The sequence below is a fragment of the Anser anser genome, assembly GCF_964211835.1.
Source record: "Anser anser genome assembly, chromosome: 1".
Lineage (NCBI taxonomy): Eukaryota > Metazoa > Chordata > Aves > Anseriformes > Anatidae > Anser > Anser anser.
In genome coordinates, this window is record NC_139720.1 from 1970013 (window position 1) to 1989451 (window position 19439).

At 49.5% G+C, this 19439-nt stretch overlaps 1 protein-coding gene across 1 annotated transcript in view; it reads right to left on the reverse strand.

The window, feature by feature from the left end:
* LOC310879930 (uncharacterized protein) overlaps positions 1 to 18820 on the reverse strand; it is a 112639-nt gene extending 93819 nt beyond the window's left edge. Inside the window, exons 1-2 of the mRNA XM_083794990.1 lie at positions 14569 to 18820; positions 1038 to 1177 (exon numbers count right to left, since the gene is read on the reverse strand). Of these exons, the coding sequence (XP_083651116.1) occupies positions 1038 to 1107 (70 nt within the window). The 5' untranslated portion in view covers positions 1108 to 1177; positions 14569 to 18820. The remainder of the gene's footprint in view (positions 1 to 1037; positions 1178 to 14568) is intronic.
* Between the last annotated feature and the right edge of the window lie 619 nt (positions 18821 to 19439).

Sequence of the window (19439 nt, forward strand, 5' to 3'; positions counted from 1 at the left end):
TTAAGCATATTTGGACGGGTACCTTCTGGAGAAAATACCAACACAGACAGCTATATTAATCACAGGGGGATATGATTTTATTTGAAATTTTCCATGCACCTCCAAAATTACCACGTTTCATCAATCACAGGTTTGCCAGAGACATCTGTAAACGTTGATTTATTGCACTGTTCCCAGCTTCAAATTAAATAGCATTATAGTTGACTATATTGGCTTAATTGATGGACAGGAACTTAATCAAGTTAATTCTGTAGCTGGTGCCAAAGCCTCCATTAACTCCTTGTTGAATTTGCTGAATTTACGCCAGGTGAATTCACACCCCCCAAAGCCTGGGGGGGTGTTGCTGCAGAGGGATTCGAACAGGAAGGACCCTTTGGCTCGCAGCCAGCCCCACGGCATTCCTGGGAGATCGCAAGGAGCCTCCCCCTCCTGCAGGACCCCAAAGCTCCACAGATGTGGGATGGATCACGCTGTAACTGCGCAAGGCTTTTCCCCAGGGTCTTTTTGGTTCCAGCCACTCGTACCCCAAAAAATCTGTGGGCTTGCACAGACAATGGGGAGCCAGGCAGGAGGCGAGCCCTCACGCTGCTTTGCCTCTCTAGACAGCAGCAGGAGGTTTCAAGGCTGCCTTGAGGTCCTCTGTCTCATATCCCTTGGGTGGTGGCTTGTCCCAGCTCTTGGAGATCAAAAGAAGAATCAGGAGAGGGCAAATTTTCCTTTTCTCCCCACCTTCCCCTGGAACAGCTGAGTAGGACAGTGTCAGAGGCTGGACACCAGGCAGACCCCTCATTTCCCCATAAACCAGGGAAAATCAGATCCTGCCCAGGGACCAGCTGGGATGCTCTCTTAGCCAGCTGCTAACAAAAAAAAAGGATGCTAACACAAAAGTCAATGGCATCAGCACTACAGCTCACCCTGATGTGACGTTAGCAAAATAGCTGCTTGGAAAATGCCTTTTATTTTTTTTTTTTTCCTCCCTGATGTGTCTCAGCATCCTCCCCAGCTGCTTCATTCACGGTAGCCCACTTGCCACGTACCTTCATGAATGGCCATGGCTCTGTAGTGTGCCATGGCCGCTGCCAGGGCAAGGAGCTGGGTACACAGCATTTTCTTTTCCCTTGGGAGGAAGCCCTTCCTCAGTCCCTGGAGTCAGCACACAGCCTGGGCAGTCATTCATCTGCAGAAGAAAAGATGCTTTAAGGTACGCCATCCCAATGGTATGCTCTGTCTGCCTGCTGTGGCAAGAGAAGCTTTCCTCTAGCTCCCAAAGCTCATCTTGACTTGGGGAATCAGCATTAAACTCCATAAACCCTCTCACTCCTCCGTCTCTTTGCTGAGGCTGGCTGCAGGGGAGAGCTCAGCTTTGTTTCCCAGCACCTTTCCCTAAAATCACCCTTCTTCAGGCAATAACGACCACAGGCAATTAAGCCTAAATGTGAATATTACTGCTGCAATGGAAGAAGGAAACATCTGCTGTCTCCATCATGCAGGGAGCAAGGATCAGCCCACGAGCATCACTAGGAGATCGCTGCAGACAGCAACCACCCATACTCAAGTCTTTATTAGTCTGCCTTGTGACCGACCTTCAGGTTCCTAAATCTAGGATTAACTGCCTTGCATGTGGCTTCCTTGGAAATGCAGCCCATCATCATGGATCCAAAGGGGGCTGAAAGCTCTGGTTACTACTCATGGATGGTTTAGTGGCTCCCCAGACGACTGCTGACAGCTCATTAGGCTACAGAAGTCTCCCCCAGCGAGGCAGGGACTTCTCTCTGTGAAGCACTAACTGCAGCAGAAGTGATGTTGCCAGAAGGGGTTTTATTCTTTTGAAATGGACAATAAAAAAGTCCTTCTCCTGGTCTGAGCCTCACCTGCTTGGCTGGGACTGAGCAGATTTCACGGGGAGACATGGACTACTTCCAGGGTGGAAATTCAGATGTGGGGAAAAGACGAGCTCAATGACTTCATCCAGCCTAGCTCTTTTCCAGGGTCACATTTTTCCTTCCAGTTAACACCACGCAACCTCAAAACCACACTGCCTTATATATGGAGCTGGTCTGCTTTGGAAAAGAAGGCTGGGTTCCCTGCTCAGCATGGGACAGTCCCACCTGAATGAATCCCCCCGCAAAATAAAGGTCAAATGCCCACAGCAACCTGATGTGTCCAGGCACAGGGGCACCAGGGCTGCTGTCACCTTGCCCGTCACCTAGTGGCACTGAATTCTGAGACCCTCAGGGATGATGTCCCCCTAATGTGCTTTCTGTTTCATATTTCCCCTCTCTCTTCTCCTAATTGCTGGGTGTACTTGGATGTAATTGAGATCTTTGCCGTGCAGTGGTTACCCTGTGCTGCATCCTTCCTTCTTACCTCCTGCAAGAACCTCTGTGCAGCGCTGCCATTAGATGCTATGGAGGTGACTGCAGAGTGAAAACAACAACAAAAAGAAAGAGGAAAAGAAAACCACCACCAAATGGGGTTTTTTTTAAACACTGAAATAAGGATTTAACAACAGTAGTGAACAAGCTTCTAGGAAATTAAGTATTGCAGCACAAGTGCAGAGCTAAGACCTAAGAACACTGTTTTACCTCCAGCTCTTCTGCAAGAGTCACATTGTCAGCTTTGGCGAGGTCACCCCATCACCCCTCAGCTCCAGCATCCTTCTTACATTGCTGAAGGATCCCCTTTTCTCTTCCCATTTAATCCTCTGCTCCATAGGGCAGGGTCTGTCCTGGACCACGAGCAAACCCAGCACGGAGCATGAAGGCACTCCAAATGCGTTTCTGAGCTCTGTTAGTGCTATTACAAATGTACATCCCTCCAGAAATGTTCCTGCAGAGACCTTTATTTTTTTTTCCCAAAAGTTCTTCCTTCATTTCCTCCTTCCTCCCGTCTTCTCTTCCTCCTGTCCTTCATATCCCTACAGTTCTGCCCAAAATATAATCCAAGTGAACAATATTAGTTTGTAAATACAACAATCTCTTCTGGGATTATCTGTACCTAAAATAACATCAGAAATGCCATGTAGTATGCACTGAGATAGCTAATGTAGGTCCTTCGAGAGCAGACGTCCATCACAATGGCTGAGACTGAAGCCAGCCCTAATGGTCTTACTGGTCTGTATGGGGAAGGCTCCCCGGTTAGAACCGTGGGATGGTTTGGGTTGGAAGGGACCTTAAAGCTCACCCAGTTCCAGCCCCCTGCTGTGGGCAGGGATGCCACCGACTAGATCAGGTTGCTCAGGGTCTCATCCAACCTGGCCTTGAACACCTCCAGGGATGGGGCATCCACAGCTTCTCTGGGCAGCCTGTGCCAGGGCCTCATCACCGTCTGAGTGAAGAATTTCCTCCTAACCTCTAATCTAAATCTCCTTTCTTTTAGTATAAAGCCACTGTTTTTCATAAATATTTCATATTCATGTACAGGAAACATCCCTGCTGCTTGAGTCCTTGGGATAGACTGAGCCCAAAACATGAATAAAAAATAATCAGAAAAGTTTAAATGCTGACCAATCTCCCCAGTTCTTTGTTATTCCAAGAAAATACAGGTCTATTCTGAAAGGAGAATAAGGAAACCCCTCTAGGATGCAGGTGTTATGACAAGACACCTGACAACATCATCCTACAGCAGGTTCACCCAGGGGATCTGCACCGCTGGCCAGGGCACTGAGCTGGGACAGGGGTATGATGCGCCGTGGCGATGCCCTGGGAGCGATGGGGAGCCAGCAAGGGGCAAAGACCAGAACTAAAAGCACATTTGAATCTTCAGCATTTGCTGTCCAAGTTCACATGTATGCAGGGAAAAAAAATAAAAAAAAATGGCCCAAGCCACAAAAAATAATTCTGAGTTTCTGCAGCCACTTTGGGCGGCTAAGCCAAAGCGCATTTTCGCAGATAAACATCTGATATGCGATTCTTCACTGTTTTTCCTGATATTATTGAATGTTTCAGCACTGAACAAATACAGTAAGAAATGCATATTAACATAGTCTTACCCAGCCATGGGAAAACAATCATATAAGGAATAAATCCTAGGAGGCTTTGTAGAAACAAAGGAAAAACACAGTGAGCCCCAGGCCTTCGGAGAGCAAATGCTAATGTCTGCAGATGCGAACACCCTGTAGGTGTAGAGAGGCTTTGGCTCAGAATAGCTGTGCCTTGAATTCACATTGCAGAGGTGAGGAAAAGGCTGCAAAAGGGTTTCGTAATCCAGATCCCACAGATTTCCCACAAGCAGGCATGAATTCATACATACATTTGTGCATATATGTTGAACTTTTACATGGCAAATCTTTGACTGTGTTGAGCTTCTTAATTTATTTATTTTTTTTTGCATAGGCTTTTGACATTTTAGTTAAAGCTGTGCTCTGCCTTCCAGCAGTGAGCTGCAGCTGTGAAAACCCACCCAACCCCTGCTGCTGTGCCGCCAGCGTGGGCCCTTGATGGATGACTGCAGCACATCCAGATTACAGATGATCCCCAATTCAAGGGCGTTATTCTCCGACGTTGAAAGGAAAATTAGTAGTTTTCTCTCTTGCTTCTCCTCTTCCTGTGTTTTTTTTTTTTCTCTTTTTTTTTTTTTTCAAAATCCTGCTGTGATCCTAAATGAAATGTGGGGTGTAGGCAAGACAGGGCAGTGTTGGCCATTTATACGAGCATGAAGGGATGCTCTGCAGCTTCCATTGCAGCTCCCTCCATCCACAGCCCACCAGCAGGCCAAGATCACACCTGGGCTTCCTCCACCCGTGCACTCCATCTTTTGGGATGTGATATTTGGGGTGATATTGGCCAAGGCCAATGGAGGACTGCCATTTGCAACCCAGGTCTGCCCGGGATGGAGTCCCTTTCCCCGCAGCAGCCCCTGTAGCGCGGTGCTCTGTGCTTGTAGCAGGGACAGCATCGATATCACACCAATGGTATGAAAACCTCCATCCTCCCCCCAAAAATCTACATGTATCGAGGCCCTGCTTCCCAACATGTGGCTGAACATCACTTGTTTATTGGAAGTATGATCTCTTTCCTTCCATGTATCCTTTGCTTGTATTTTTCCCCCCTCTCTTTTCTTTTCCCATTCATTAAATTATCCTTATCTCACCCCACGAGCTTTTTTCCCCATCATATTTCCCCTTCGAGGAAGGGGAATTAAAAGGGGTTGTGAGCTGCCCCTCAGGGTGAAATCAGCACACCAGGGCAGCTCAGGTCACTCAGAGCCAACAGTTCACTTCGGTGCCACTGCACCGCTCATTTTATACGTTAAATATTAGCAAACTTCAACCTGGCAGGTCTCAGCTCATCTTTGCAGACACTGGCTGCCATCTGCCTTGTCAAAGACCTCCTAAACCACTACAGAGAGCTTTAGAGAAACCTGGTAGGGGCAGGCAAATGACCCCATAAACCTCAGGGTTTTGCAAGGAATCCCAGCAATGTCCTTGATCTTTTACTGCCTCTGGTAAATAATTTATAGGGGCAACTTCTCCAGGTTTTACAGTTCCTTGAACAAATTGCCTCCAAAGTCTGTAAAGTCGATGGAGCAGGTTCTCCCTTTCCCACACCTGGATCAGATGACAGAGCTGTGGGAAGCCTGGCAAGACGTAAGAGGGGAAAAAAGGAGGTCTCGCAAACTTGCGGCAGTGCCAGAGGCTGGGCTGTTCCTCTCCGTTTATTCTTCCTGTGTATATGCTTGTAATAAACTCTTTTTCCATTTTTGACAGCGCATTTGGGGATAAATAAATAACCCCACTCAGCAAGGTCTGTCTAAAAGGGATGGGACCCAGTGGGTTTGCAGTCTCATCTGGCTGGTGCCTGCCTGTACCTCCAGCTGGACCCCATGCTTCTCCCATCCGAGGATCCCCCGTGCCAGAGGCTAACTCCATCCACCAAAGAGCTATTCCTGTTGTATACAGACGACAAACCAACGTGACAGTGCAGCATCTGAGCGTGCACAGCCTTCCCAGATGATCCACGTAGACTCACGTCCCTACACCCACCGCCGCATGAAGCATCACACAACCAAACAGTTCCCCCCCACCTCACAACACAGAAAAATCTTGACAATTTCAGCCCATTCTGATAGAGGAAAACAAGACTCAGAAGTATTTTGCTACTGAAAACAGCCAGCTGGGCAGAGGAAGGATATCCTGTTTGCAGCTCCCTCTGAAGGCTGAGCACAACTCTATATTAGCCAGCAGAGAATCCACGGGGACATCTACTTATGAGTGCTCTTGGAGCATCATCGGGAACATCACAAAATCCTACGGAGAAAGATCCCAGCAGCCCCTCGAGAGATCACGCCGAGATGTATAACAAATATTGAGAGTGGCCTAAATAGAGAATTAATGGGAATTTTGGGATGTGGAAGCAGGAAAAGGTTATGAAGAAGGTCCAAGTTTTGATGGAATCAGAGTTAACGGGTCACTGAGATCCTTGCACATCTACGTATAATTTTGCAGGAGATTTGGATGGGGAAAACAAAGGGACAGACAGCGTCCACCCAAAAGCAAAAGCCAGACTCAAAACACTGAATTTTGACGTCAAGATAAAAAAAATAAACACAAGGGCTCGAGGCTTAACACAACAGCAAGGAGACAAAGCAGGGAGTAAATCCTAATGGCTCACAGAGGTGGAGAGAATAGGTCAGAACTACTGCCAGCCCCTAAATGGTAGGAAAAACACATCCAAAATAACCAAGGCCAGAAAAAACTCAGGAGGCAGGGTAAAGAGGCAATAGCTGGTGTCAATTAGAGGGCCCGTCAGCTTTGCAAGCAAATGTGTTCATAATTTTCTGCAGAGGAAATGCCAGCTCTTCCCTTCAGCTTTGAAACGTCCACACGGAAAAGCCTGGTCAGGGGCATTTCCGCAGCCCCTCTCCGACGATCAGGCACCATTTGCTGCAGGGAGTCAGAGACATTTTCCAGGAGAAGTTAGGTCTGGAGGGGAGGAGAGATGGGGTTAAATACGGGTTGTTCCTTGCTTGGGAGAAATAAGCCTCAGGGGGTCAAAAGTTTGCAGCCTTTTTTTTTTTTTTTTTTTAAAATGCAATTAATAGATTTTTATGGTAATTGATTTTTCTCTAAATCCCTTGAATACGAAATTCGAGCTGTTCCATTAGGAAATATGAACACACTGACTTGTTGGTGTCTGGAGGAACGCTCTGAAATGCTTGGGACTCCCCAGGGGCAGCCTGAGGGGCTGATCCGTGGGGAGGAGATGCTCCCTCTGCAAGCAGTGGCCCAAAACAGCACCAAAACCCAGAGCTGGGGCTGGGATCGGCCCAGTCTTTTTGAAAGCCCCTTGGACGTCTTCTTCAGGCTTAACCGGGGTTATGCTTACACAGTCCAAGCCACGCAGGATTAATTGCGTGATTCAGGAGAGCTAACTCCAGCTGAAGATGCTCAGAGCCTTCCTCTGGCATGAGCTGGGAATGGACCAGTCCACCCATTTCAGACCATTCCTCCTGCGCAGGTATTCACATCCCTTTGGGACCATTTTCCCCATGAAGTTCTGGCCACAAGACCAGGAAGGAAAAACGGGATTTTCCAAATTCTTGAAAGCACTAATGGTAGGTATCGAAGGAACAAATTTGCACATCCGAACAGGGCCATCCTTACTGCATCCATGTCAGACCGTGGTGCTAAGCACTCCAACCAACAGTCCTGCAGCCAGTAGAAATTCCTAGGTGGTGCATGGAGGTCTTATTTTTTCATTCCTGCCCACCTGTGGTGCTTTGGGAGCTAAATCCCCACTAGAAAACCAGTCGATTCAGCTCAGCACTCAAAAGCAGCCCTACAATAAACACAGGGAAAGCAAGCTCATACGAACGGAGTAGCTGGAAAATGAGTGGGCATGTGGCACATCATCTCAGCACGAGATTTCCCCAGCTAATTCCCATCTCACATTTCTCCTTCATCCCACGCATCTCCCCTGCTCCAAGATTTGGGGTGCCAGATGGGATTTGTGCCTTGATCCCAGCACGTGGGCTGCCTGAGGAGTCAGGGCAGGGTGCTTTAAACCTGCTCTGGTTACTGAGATCTCTGACACTGGACTAGCTGTTAGTAGGAGCTGCTAAGAAGCGATCAGATATTTTTTTGCTCCCAAAAGCAACCTGCAAGCCTTGCAGCTACTCTGTTCTATCCCCAAGGCATCTACTGTCCCCTGGTGTCATCTGCATCCTAGCCCAGGGCTAGGTTTTGCGCACATCACAACCATGCCCTGATACCCCAGGTGGCCGCATTCAGCCACACAAGGCATTACAGCAAAGCTTTAATTCTGGTCCAGCACCATCCTGGGGCAGGGGATGCTCCAAATGAACATCCCAGAGGAAGCCAGAAGAGCCACGAAGCAGCTAGAGGAGCGTGGGTCAGGACATCCCACATGGCAGAAGCCATCAGCAGTGGCACAGTGACACGATGTGTTGGGTGAGAGACCTCCTCAGAGGTCCAGCAACAGCCACGTCCACAGAACTGCAGCTCCCCAGGATGCATCAATTTGTCCTCCCCTCCCAGAGGACCTGCCCTGCCTGCTCCAGGTGAATCTGCCATGAAACGGGAACATTTTAAAGCAACAAAAAGAGCATTTTCACCCCCATGCTGCAGCACGGAGCCTGTTTAAACAGCAGCGTCAGCAGCCATGAGAAACTGCTGCTCCTTGCAGAACGGGTAAACGGCTCCCCTCCCTCTCTCAGAGCAAGAGCTTTGAGAAAGTGTTTTGTTGGTGTTATTTTTTTTTTTTTAATAAATACCATTGATTTCCAGATTTAAAGGGGCTGCGCTGCCTAGCAGTGTTTAACATACGATGGGGAGAAAAGGGAGGGGATCCTATGAGGCTGCTCAATAAAAGAAGATGAAGCAAGAGCTGGAGGAAGCCTATTTTCTGCTTCAGCACCCAACTGAATGTGCCTGGTTTGTTCCAGGCAGTGACCAACAAGACCTGCCAACCGCCCAGTCCCACCAGCTTGAGGTTCGGACCTCAGAGCTGATGTTTCCCCAAGAAATGTCACCGGGGTGGGGACAGCCAGGTATAAAAGCAGACATTAACATCTCGGTAGGTGGGAGCATGGCCAAGGCTGACTTCAGCTCTCCCCCGGGTGGCAGACGTGGTGTGGGGAGGTTTTTTGACCCATCCTCTCCCTACCCACCAGGTTGTAGTGCAGTGCTGTTACGGTTTAACCCAGCCAGCAGCTCAGCACCACACAGCCATGCGCTCACCCTCTCCCCTCCCTCTCTGGGAAGGGGGAGAGAATTAGAAATAAATGAAAACCTGTGGGTTAAGATAAAGACAATTTATTAGGACAGAAAAGAAAGGAAAATAATAATAATAGTACTACTAATAATAATGTATACAAACAAGTGATGCACAACGTTCACCAGCTGCTGACCGATGCCCAGCCTGTCCCCGGGCAGCCGGCCGGGGGAATATGGGATATGGGAATATGGAGCCATACGGGATGGAATACCCCTTTGGCCAGTTGGGGTCAGCTGTCCTGGGTCTGTCCCCTCCCAGCTCCTGCTGCACCCCCAGTATGCCCGCTGGCAGGACAGACTGAGAAGCTGAAAAGTCCTTGGCTTAGTGTAAGCACTGCTCTGCGACAATTAAACCATCAGCGTGTTGTCAACATTATTCTCATCCTAAATCCCAAACACAGCACCCTACTAGCTACTAGGAGGAAAATTAACTCTATCCTAGCCAAAGACAGGACAAGCTCCAACATCCTCCTCCACAGCTCTTGCAGCCGTTCACAACAAGGTCGCACAGCACAGAGCAAAGCACGGGTTATGATTTGCACAGAAGCAGCCACTTGAGGGCAAAACTTCCTTGAGGAGAGGCCTCAGTGACCATTTTGGCCATTCCCCACTGGGGACAGGGCAGTAAGGTTGATGAAAAGGTGGCAAGTAGCTGGAGGTCACTGGCCAGTCACATCTTTTCCCCAGTACAGGACAACTTGTAGAGTCACATCCCATTGGGGCTGGTTTTTTCCATTCCCCCCCTCTGCAGAAACTACTCAAGCAGCACCTCGGATCACCAGACGGAGCATTTCAGCTTAGAAGCACCAAGGAGAAAAGCAGAAAGATGCCTTATAAACCGGGAAATGAAAGCTAGACCCTCCCTCTGCTTTCCTCCACGCTGTGGTGACTCCCTCACATAAGGTTTTCACATTAACAATAGTAAAAATATCTTAGCTAAACCTAGAAGACTTTCCAAGCAGAAAGCTGCAGTCGGATGGTGGCTATGAAGACCGTCTCCAGCCAGGCTCCTTCCTCCTCTCCAAGAGGCCCTGTCTGGAGGGCAGTGATGATTTTGCTTGTGTAACCATCACAAGCAGCGAAAGAGGGTTTGCTGCCTGCCCCCAGCCTCTCCTTGCCCCCCAAAACAGGCAAAGAGGGCAGTAAAAGTTTGGGGTGGGTAACCCTACAGGAGAGCTTTGCTTGGAGACCACTGCTCAGAGTCCACATGAAGCAAATCAGTGGCCTCCCAATGGGGCTGCTGATCCTCCTCCAGTCTCCGCCAGCAGCACCTAGGTGGGCACCAGACGACAAGCATCACAGCGTGAATCCTACTTAAAAATGAAAAAAAAAATTTGAAAACAGAAAAATGAAAAAAGCCAACTGAAAAAGCTAAGACAGACACATAGCAATGGTCAGTCATTGCATATGCCACCAGAAACAGGGAACCAAAACGACTTCAACTCCTTCCTGCTACCTCCGTCCGTTTTAGCACTCAGCTTGGGCATGCGGATGTAACAGACAAGATCAATAGGTAGGGAGGGTTAAAAAAAAAAAAAAAAGGGAGAGGGTAGGAAGTCAATTGTTCAACTGATTGACTGCTTGGCCGGCAGCCAGGCCTGCATTGCTCAGGTTGCTCAAGCTGGCTGCTTTCCAGGAGGCCGCCGGCATTGCAAAGTGCCCCTTTGCACGACCGAGTGGAGAGGGGACACAGAAAAAAGATCCTAGCCCAGGTCCCGCATTCTCTGTAAGGGGAAGTCTCTTGGTTTGCAGCAGGATAAATTCTCCAGGCCGATTCCTGTTGTCGTGGGGCCAACGCTGTTTCATTGCCCCCAATAGATTCGCGTCGCTCTTGGCAAAACAAAGATCACGGCTGAGTGTTTTGGAGCAGTGGAAGGGGGACTTGTGCATGGGACTTGCAGGCCCCTGTCCCCCATCCTTCACTGCACACCCCCATCTCCTCCTCGGGACCCCTGACCCTGCCAATCTCCTCTTCCAAGCCCTCCTACCCTATGCAGTCCCATAGAGACCCCCAGGACCTGCAGCCTAACCCCATGCCACCCTGGTCAGGAGACAACCTCTGTGGGGTCCCATGAAACCAGGTCTCCCCCCCACACTATAAAAGATGATCCTCTACAATGAGGATGGGCCCTGAATCCTCCCTGGGGTCTCTTGGCATGACCATGGTGAAGATACCAGCCACCATCTTGCGCTGACAGGCCCTTCTGAAAAGGATGGAGCCACCACAAGTCTCAGCTTCAGTTTCCATTAAGTGGACCCCTTAGCAGACGTTTCTTCCCACATTCCCATGACACCTCCGTGCTGCTGAGGTGGTGAAACTGCAAGGCCATGTTGATTTGAACTTTCATCCCCTAAGTCTCACGCCCAGCACTGTTGGAATTGCTGAGGCATTGAAGCAAGGGCGTTGTGGAAGACAGACATCTCCCTGAACAGGCAGCACTGGCATAATTCATCATTTTCCTTTTATTTATTTATGTTTATTTAATCTCTACATCTTGCCCTCTGGTGCAATCATATTTTATGTCCACCATAAACTGGTGTTAATGGTTTGGGGAGAACTGACTCCCCGTGTCCATCTAGTCAGGTTTGGTATTTACAGCCTGACTGTACAAACAAAATCCGTCGTTGAGGTGCTGGTGACTGAGGGTTATGCCGATGGGTGAATTGTACAAACCTTCCCAAAAGCACTTCTCCTTGGCACAAGGACATGGGCTGGGCCTTGCCACCAGGGTGTCCTGGTGACTCGGGCCTACCTTCTCTACTCGCTCCTGTGGAACTCCGCACGAAGCTCCCACCAAAGCTCCCACAGATGCAGCTAAACCCATTTGGGATGTTTCTCTCTGCTCCCCCCAGCTCTCACGGAAGTCACTGCTGGGTCTGTGCTCCCTCAAGACCCCATGGAAGAAGGATTTAAAGGACATACGGATGGTGAATTGGAGAGGCTGAACCAGAGGCACCCATTTCCCATGCGGGGCAAGAGCACCCAGTCCTGGAGCCCTCAGCAACCAACCCGTGGGGCCCACGGGGAGATTTGGACCCAAACCTCTCACCACTACATGAACTTCTTTACTGCTTTCTTTCCACTTAACGCTGAGGCCCAAGATGAACACATCACCCCCATTTTGCCACCACATTCACTACCTCCTGAGCACTGCAGCAAACTCAAAACATAACCCACCTAACAGTCACACACAGCAATTATGTTCATCAGTCCTTCCCTGGCTTGCTTGACAAGGTTTCCCATTCATGCAGACCTGCACTGCCCCAGTCCCTGCCAGTTATGGTGTCCCCAGGGGAAATCCTTTTCCTTTTCAAAAGGCCTCCCAAACTACATCTTCACCCTGGCTCCCTCCAGCCATGGTTCCAGGCCTGCAAAGCCTGGGATGACGATGGGGTGACCTTTTCTATAGGCGAGGGGACACGGTGCCCACACCACAGCCTGTGGCAGGGGTCCCCATGGCCTGACAAGGAGCTGGAGATGTCCTCCTGCATTTCTCCTCTTTCCTTTGTCCCCTATCTAGAATAAGCAGGGTCAGAGGAACAAACGCAGACCTGAGAACAGCTGAAACATGAGAAGTCATGCTTGGGAAACTAGGTAGAAAAAGCAGACAAGCTTTCATGCGCATAAGCTCTCTTTCAGCCAAGAGCCCCAGCACACCGATATTTAAGACCAGGGAGAGCTGATGGAGCTGCCCCAGCAAGAAACCCCTGCATGGTCACTGTTCAAACAGCCTCTGAAGATGAAGTATCACCCCAACCATCCCCAGTCCTGCACCGTATAAACATCACACACTCCTAATGCCTGTAGGAGTGGGCCAGGACCTGCAGGTGAGGATGCATCCCCATATGCACACGCCATCTTTTCAAACAACCCCAAGCACCTCCCAGCCCAGAGCATCACCCCATGCACAACCTGACCTGATGCTGCTCGGGGTAGTGGAGAAGAGGAGCAAGAGGTCTACAGAGGGGCCACTTTGCAGGAGCATTGGGGAGCCCAGACAGCATCGTCCATCCCCTCTCTGGGCAGCACTGCTCCTTCCAACCCGCAAAAGGATGGCACGCACAGAGCAGTTTCTGCAGGCTCTGTCCTACAACCCAACCTCCTTGTTAGAGCCACACGGACTTCTCAGACACCCCACAAATCATCTGCTGGTGGCTAATTTTCTCCTCTCCCTGGAAAAAAAAAAAAAAGGCCCTTCCTTGTAATTCCTGATTGCAAGCAGAGATTACATTATTTTGGGCCTGCAGTGAATAGTAGCCAAATGAAATTGTTAATCACTGCCATTCCACACGAGATGTCATTTCAGCAGCTATAGGGGGAAGTGGTGGACTGGTGCTGAAGGATCTGGGTCACCATAGCCACTAGGGATGGAAAGCCTGGGCTGGGACCTGTTGCTGGTCAGGAAAAGAGCAGACCCACAACATAAAGCTGCATGTGCACAGCTTGCATCCCGGTGGTCACTGCATTCATTGCAAGTTCTTGGACCCTACAACCTCTACATCTTAGCAGACCTGGTCTGGTCCACCTGTAGGAAAGCAGAACCCAGCCCAGAAGCAATCAACGTCTCCCTTGAAAGGATCTGGCTTCCCCAGCCAGGATCGGCCTCAGCCCAACCCCTTCTGCTGTTTCTCCCATAACCCGCTGAAATATTCATTTTGTCTGGAGTTATAACTAGTCCCAGAGGGGTCTGCTCTGTTGTTGTTACAGCTTTGATCCAGGACTCGCTTTCAGCACTTGCTGTTTTACCAGCATCCACCTCACACAATCCAATTGAACAAGATTAAAGGAAAAAATATAGCTCCTTATTCCACAGGTGGGAAGTTTATTGGGGCTGTATTCTGCCCACTACAGTGCTTGGACCCCCTGAGCACAACAAAGGAGGCAACAAGGACCCAATTCCTCCCAGAAAGCCTCAAAAAAAAAAAAAAAACAAATATACAAACAAGACAAGCCACCATGTGCTGCACATGACAGCGCTTCTTCCCCACCTCTCCCTGCTTCCGAGACTGGCTGATGCCACCAAGCGAGCCTCTTCCCATCACGGGGAGCCCAAAGTCACCCCAGAATTCACTCCGCAGACAGGTTTTGGCCATCTCAGACACCCCGATTCTCTGGGTTGCTTGTGCCATGCTGGGAAGTTTGGGGGAGCAATTTGCAGCCCCCTCATCCTCCCCATCGCCCCCAGCCCGTTCTCACGCCGCGTCTCGTTCAGCTGCAACCCGAGAACGGGAAGAGTGGGGAAAAACACAACCGAGCGCGTGCTGAGCCTACAAAAACCCGACACCTGGGCAGACAGACAGACAGACAGCTGCAGGCGGCCAGCACCACTTACCTGGGCAAAGCCGCCGCACGTTGGCTGCTCCCCATGGGCAAGAGGCCCCCCGAAGTGGGCGACCGCGTCGGCTGCTGTGAAACTCCTCGCAGGCTTGGAAGAAGTTATGAGGCAGGAGGAGGGGCTGCTGCGGGCATCCCCCCCTCCAGCTCCAGCTCCTTCTCCACCGGCCGGCAGCTGGGACTGACGAGCACCGGGTAGGGGATGCTGCCCCGCACGCTTTCGGGGCAGGAATGCGCGAGAGAAGGAAGGGGGAGAAAGGGAGGGGAGAGGAAAAAAAAAAATCTTTACCTCGTGGGCACAAAATAATAATAAAATAAGTGGGATGTTTGAAAAGGAAGGGGCCGGCTTGGGGAAAGGGTTGGGGAAGGGGGGGGTGGGAGTCTCTGTTTGCAGGCGGCCAAAGGGTTTTCCAGCCCTGGAGGGGATGGAAATGCAAGGGGCAGGGTGCAAAGCTAATTTGTGGTTCAAGTGCAGGGGTCTGGCATTGCTGGGGGGGGGTGCCGGGATAGCACGGAGGGGCGTGGGTCAAGACAGCTCAAACAAAACTGTGATTGCACTTGGTCCCATCACGCACCACCACAGTTTTCTACAAGACAGCCTTAGGTGTGTCCTTCTGGAGGATGCCGGCATTGCTACTAACAGGCAACAGGAAACTGAGGCACAGGGAGGCAAAGGGAATGGGGCTGTTTTCAGTGTTCAGCACCCGGATTTGAATATCTGGGAAATGACCCCAAAAGGGGCTTCAACCATGTCCTGCACCCATCAAAGCCAAAGGAGCTGAACCCCACAGCAATCCAGCAGCAGGGTGAAACCCCCCCCTCCAGCCAACCCCAGAGCTCACAGCACACAAATATAGGAAATTTTGGCTCAGAAGACACTCAGAGGAAGAACCAGTGCTCTCACACCCCACATCACAAGCTGTTTAGCTGCTTGAAGCAGGTGATCCCCAGGTCTCCTCCCTACACCGATGGCTATTTCCCAGTGCCTGGTGTCCCAAAAAGTCCAGACCCAGCGGAGAACGGGTCTCACCACGGTAGGTGCTATCCGTTCCTGCAGCTAGATTCCTCCCAGCCAAGAGATAGCCAGGCCAAAAAGCTCAAAGAGAGAGGGAGAATAAAAAGAACCCTGCTTTCAGGTGTTTAGGTACAGTAAGGACAAAGAAGTAAGGACAGGTACGGTGCGGCTTTTCCCATCCTGCACAAGCTTGAGCCTGCAGGGTGATATTTCAGCTGACACTTCCCTGCTCCAGGAAAACATCCCAGGGATTAACTGCTTCGTGTGCATACTTTCACAGATTTCTTTCCCCCCATTCCTGCCACAAAACATCACCCCAAATTCTCCAGGATTACGCCACGGCAGGACTGCCTGAAGACTGCAGACTTCAGAGGAGCACCCCACAAGGTTTAGGCTTAACAATTGAATCTAATTGAAGCACATAAAGCTCCTAAATCCCTGAATGCCTCGTTATCGGGCTGAATAGGCTTAATTGCAATTGTAGCTACATTCAGCAATTAAATCTATTCGCATCCCCAGAGTGAGGCAATCAGAAGATGCTTGTGCCACGCAGCTCAAATGCAGTTTCGGCACCAGCAGGACTTTGATTGCCATTTGGAGATGGCCAGGATGATGGCAGACCACCAAGCTATGGGACCACCAGGTCCATCAGGCCTTCTCCCAGGCATATTTGGCTTCTTGCTGCTCAATAAAAACACAAGGGTCGACCAAAAGGGATCTCAGTGACAGTGTACTCAATGTCTTATTGCAGCATCCACGGCAGCTTCCTTCCAACACGCAAAGCGTTGAGCTCTCCCCTGGTTGCAAGATTTTCCTCCTCAAACCCAGCTAATTTATCCTCTCAAATTCTGGAAAATATGAAATTTCTGAAAAAAGAGATACCACCACACCATCTTGATCAGATAGCCCTCGTTCCTTCAGGCAGCCGGAGACCTCCCAGCCTAAGTAACCCACCAGGCTACGACAGCAGGGAACAAGGGAGATGATGATGAAGTGGTTGACAGATGAAGACTCCACTTCTAAACTCATATTTAATGACACCTGAAAAGAGACCGAGTGAAGTACTTTGGATATCCAAGTCTGCAGGTAACACAGGAGCAAAGCCACAACACCCACATGCCTTACCCCGGCTTCAACTCGCATTTTGGAAATCGAGCCTGTAAAATGCTTTTGTGTTCAAGCATGGCAAGGCTAAGGAAGGAGCTCCCAAACTCACACCACCTGATTTATTTACATGCTACGTATAGGTGTTATCTGGGTTAATAATCCCAGCACAGCACTGTGCCAAGACAGCCCAATTTTCCCATTCTAAAGCCTAATTTGCTGAGCACAAGCTCACGAATCTCTGTAGGCATTTACACCATGTTCAGGTCCCCTGTCGTAATGCATAGAGAAGACTGCCCTGAGCAATGAGAAGAAACCAAGGGTGTCCAGCACCTCCAGCTCAGCACCAGGCTGCTGAGAAGAGGCCCATTTAGCCTGTAACCCGTTTACATCGCTGGCAGCCTTCACCCAAGGAAACAAGGGGCAAGGGTGTAGGGTGAAATTGGTTATCTGATACTAAAAAAAAAAAAGTGGGAGAGAAAAATACACCAAGCCCATGCCAAATGCAAATTGTAAAAAAATAAAATAAGCTGCACTGAAGCATATTTGGCAGGTTCCCAAGAGAGTCTTCTCAGCTACTCAAGCCGTCAGCAATATTTTAAAGCAATCGAGTGAAAGTAAGGCAAAGCAAACAAAGAGGATCATTCATGTGCAGTTGTCACTTGCCTTAATGCCAACCTTTCCGGGGAGGAAAGACTTTCCATTTTCTAAAGTTCAGGCTTAATATTTAGCAAGACATCTTGGCACCCACACATAATTCATCAGATAAAAGCCAGGAGGGCTCCAGCGGCGTTTTCTGATCCGCAGCCGCTCCTTGCCACAAGAAACCTCCAGAAAGGAAAGCAGCCCACGTTTCTCATGCCCTTCTCCTTCACTAGCCCATGGCCTGGAAAGCAGTGATGGGGCCCGTAAAGACCCAGCAGTGAGACCCATAGGGCTGAGGACAAGGTCTCTGAAGGCAATCAAGAGCTGAAATAAAGATGTTACACGAGGTCTCATCCAGATCAGCTGTACCCGTCCCATCCCATATTAATTGTTCAGCATGACCCCATACGGGACGGAATACCCCTTTGGCCAGTTGGGGTCAGCTGTCCTGGGTCTGTCCCCTCCCAGCTCCTGCTGCACCCCCAGCCTGCCCGCCGGCAGGACAGAGCGAGAAGCTGAAAAGTCCTTGGCTTAGTGCAAGCACTGCTCTGTAACAATTAAGACATCAGTGTGTTATCAACATTATTCTCATCCTAAATTCCAAACACAGCACCGTACCAGCTACTAGGAGGAAAATTAACTCTATCCTAGCTGAAACCAGGACAGTCACACATGCTAGGCTTGATTCAAATGAAAGCAGGAGGGCATCTAGTGACATCTGGGACACTGACTTGGTCATTCCTTTCGTGGTTCTTTGCACTCCCGCACAGCCAGACTTCTTAAGAAGGCTCTGGATGGAAATAAACTTACTTCTTATCTCAACCTCAGCTCCTTCAAGGAGAAAAGCCAACAGAAGTCAGCAAAGAAGAGGGGCATAGAAATGGAGAAAAGCTGACCTTGTATAGAACAAGTCTACTCCTTTCTGGATGCAGCCTCATAGGATCACCTCCAAATCATGAGGTTGCACCGAGATATAGGGTGGCACAGGATATCTGCAAGGAAGGCACCTACTCTACAAACACTCAACACCTTTAGCAATACTGATAGAATGGGTACAGCCCTTTTATAGCGACCATGCCCAGGGCAGCTGCATCTCAGCTCCCTTCCTCTTCCACCAGCACCTGGGAGAGCTGTTACCTCAAACTGCCCCCAGCTGCTTTGTACCAGTCCTGCTTGTCCCTGCTCCCAAGGGAGCTACTCACGAGAGTAAAATTTAATGCTTTTTAATCAAAAGATTCTGGTCAGAAAAAAAATGTATGTATTACTTAAGCTCAACAGATGTGGGTAGTGCAGATGAGGCAACTCCACGGATCTTCATCGAATTATGGCACCGCTTGTCCCCCGTCCCCCAACCCCTTGCAGATCCTGACAGCCATGGGTAGGGGCCAAGAGATGCTAGGGGAATTGGGAAGGGTCAGACAGGCTTTTCGTGTGAAGAGGGTGGAAAGTGCCAGTCCCTCTCCATGCCCATCTCTTGCAGGACCGCAACAGCCACAGACCGTCTCGTTTCGCTGCACCTTGATTTCCCCAGGGGTGGAACGAAGACAGGATATTTAGCTTCCTTTGAACACGCACCAAGGCTTCTTAATGAAAAACACTGGGGTGAAACATGAAGCATTGCTCAGAGAGAGCAAAACAAACACGGACGGACGTATAAATGGTATTACAAGAAGTGGATCCTTCTGACCACTGCGGTTTTAACGGGTTCTCCCTGCAGATACTTCCTACCCTTTCAGTTATTTATTGCCAAGCTAAGATTTGATCATTTTGCAATGAAAAATGCCAGTAGCAACAAGAAAGATCGATCCAGCACCCGGGATGGACAGGTTAAAGGGGACAGGCTTGGTATGCGACACCAGTACTTGCCAAATCGTGACCCACATCCTGTGCCCTATGCAGAATGTATGGCGGGCAACTTTAAGTGTTCCCTTTCTGTAATATTCATCAGCTTAAAAATAAAAAGCAAAAAAAAAAGAAAAATCATGCAAAAAAATTTCTTTTGACCGATAGAACCTAGAAGGGATTTTGCAGTGTAAGCACCACAAAGGGCTGTTCCAGTACCTCTACGGGGTCCTCTAAACTTGCACGACCAGGAAAATAAAAGC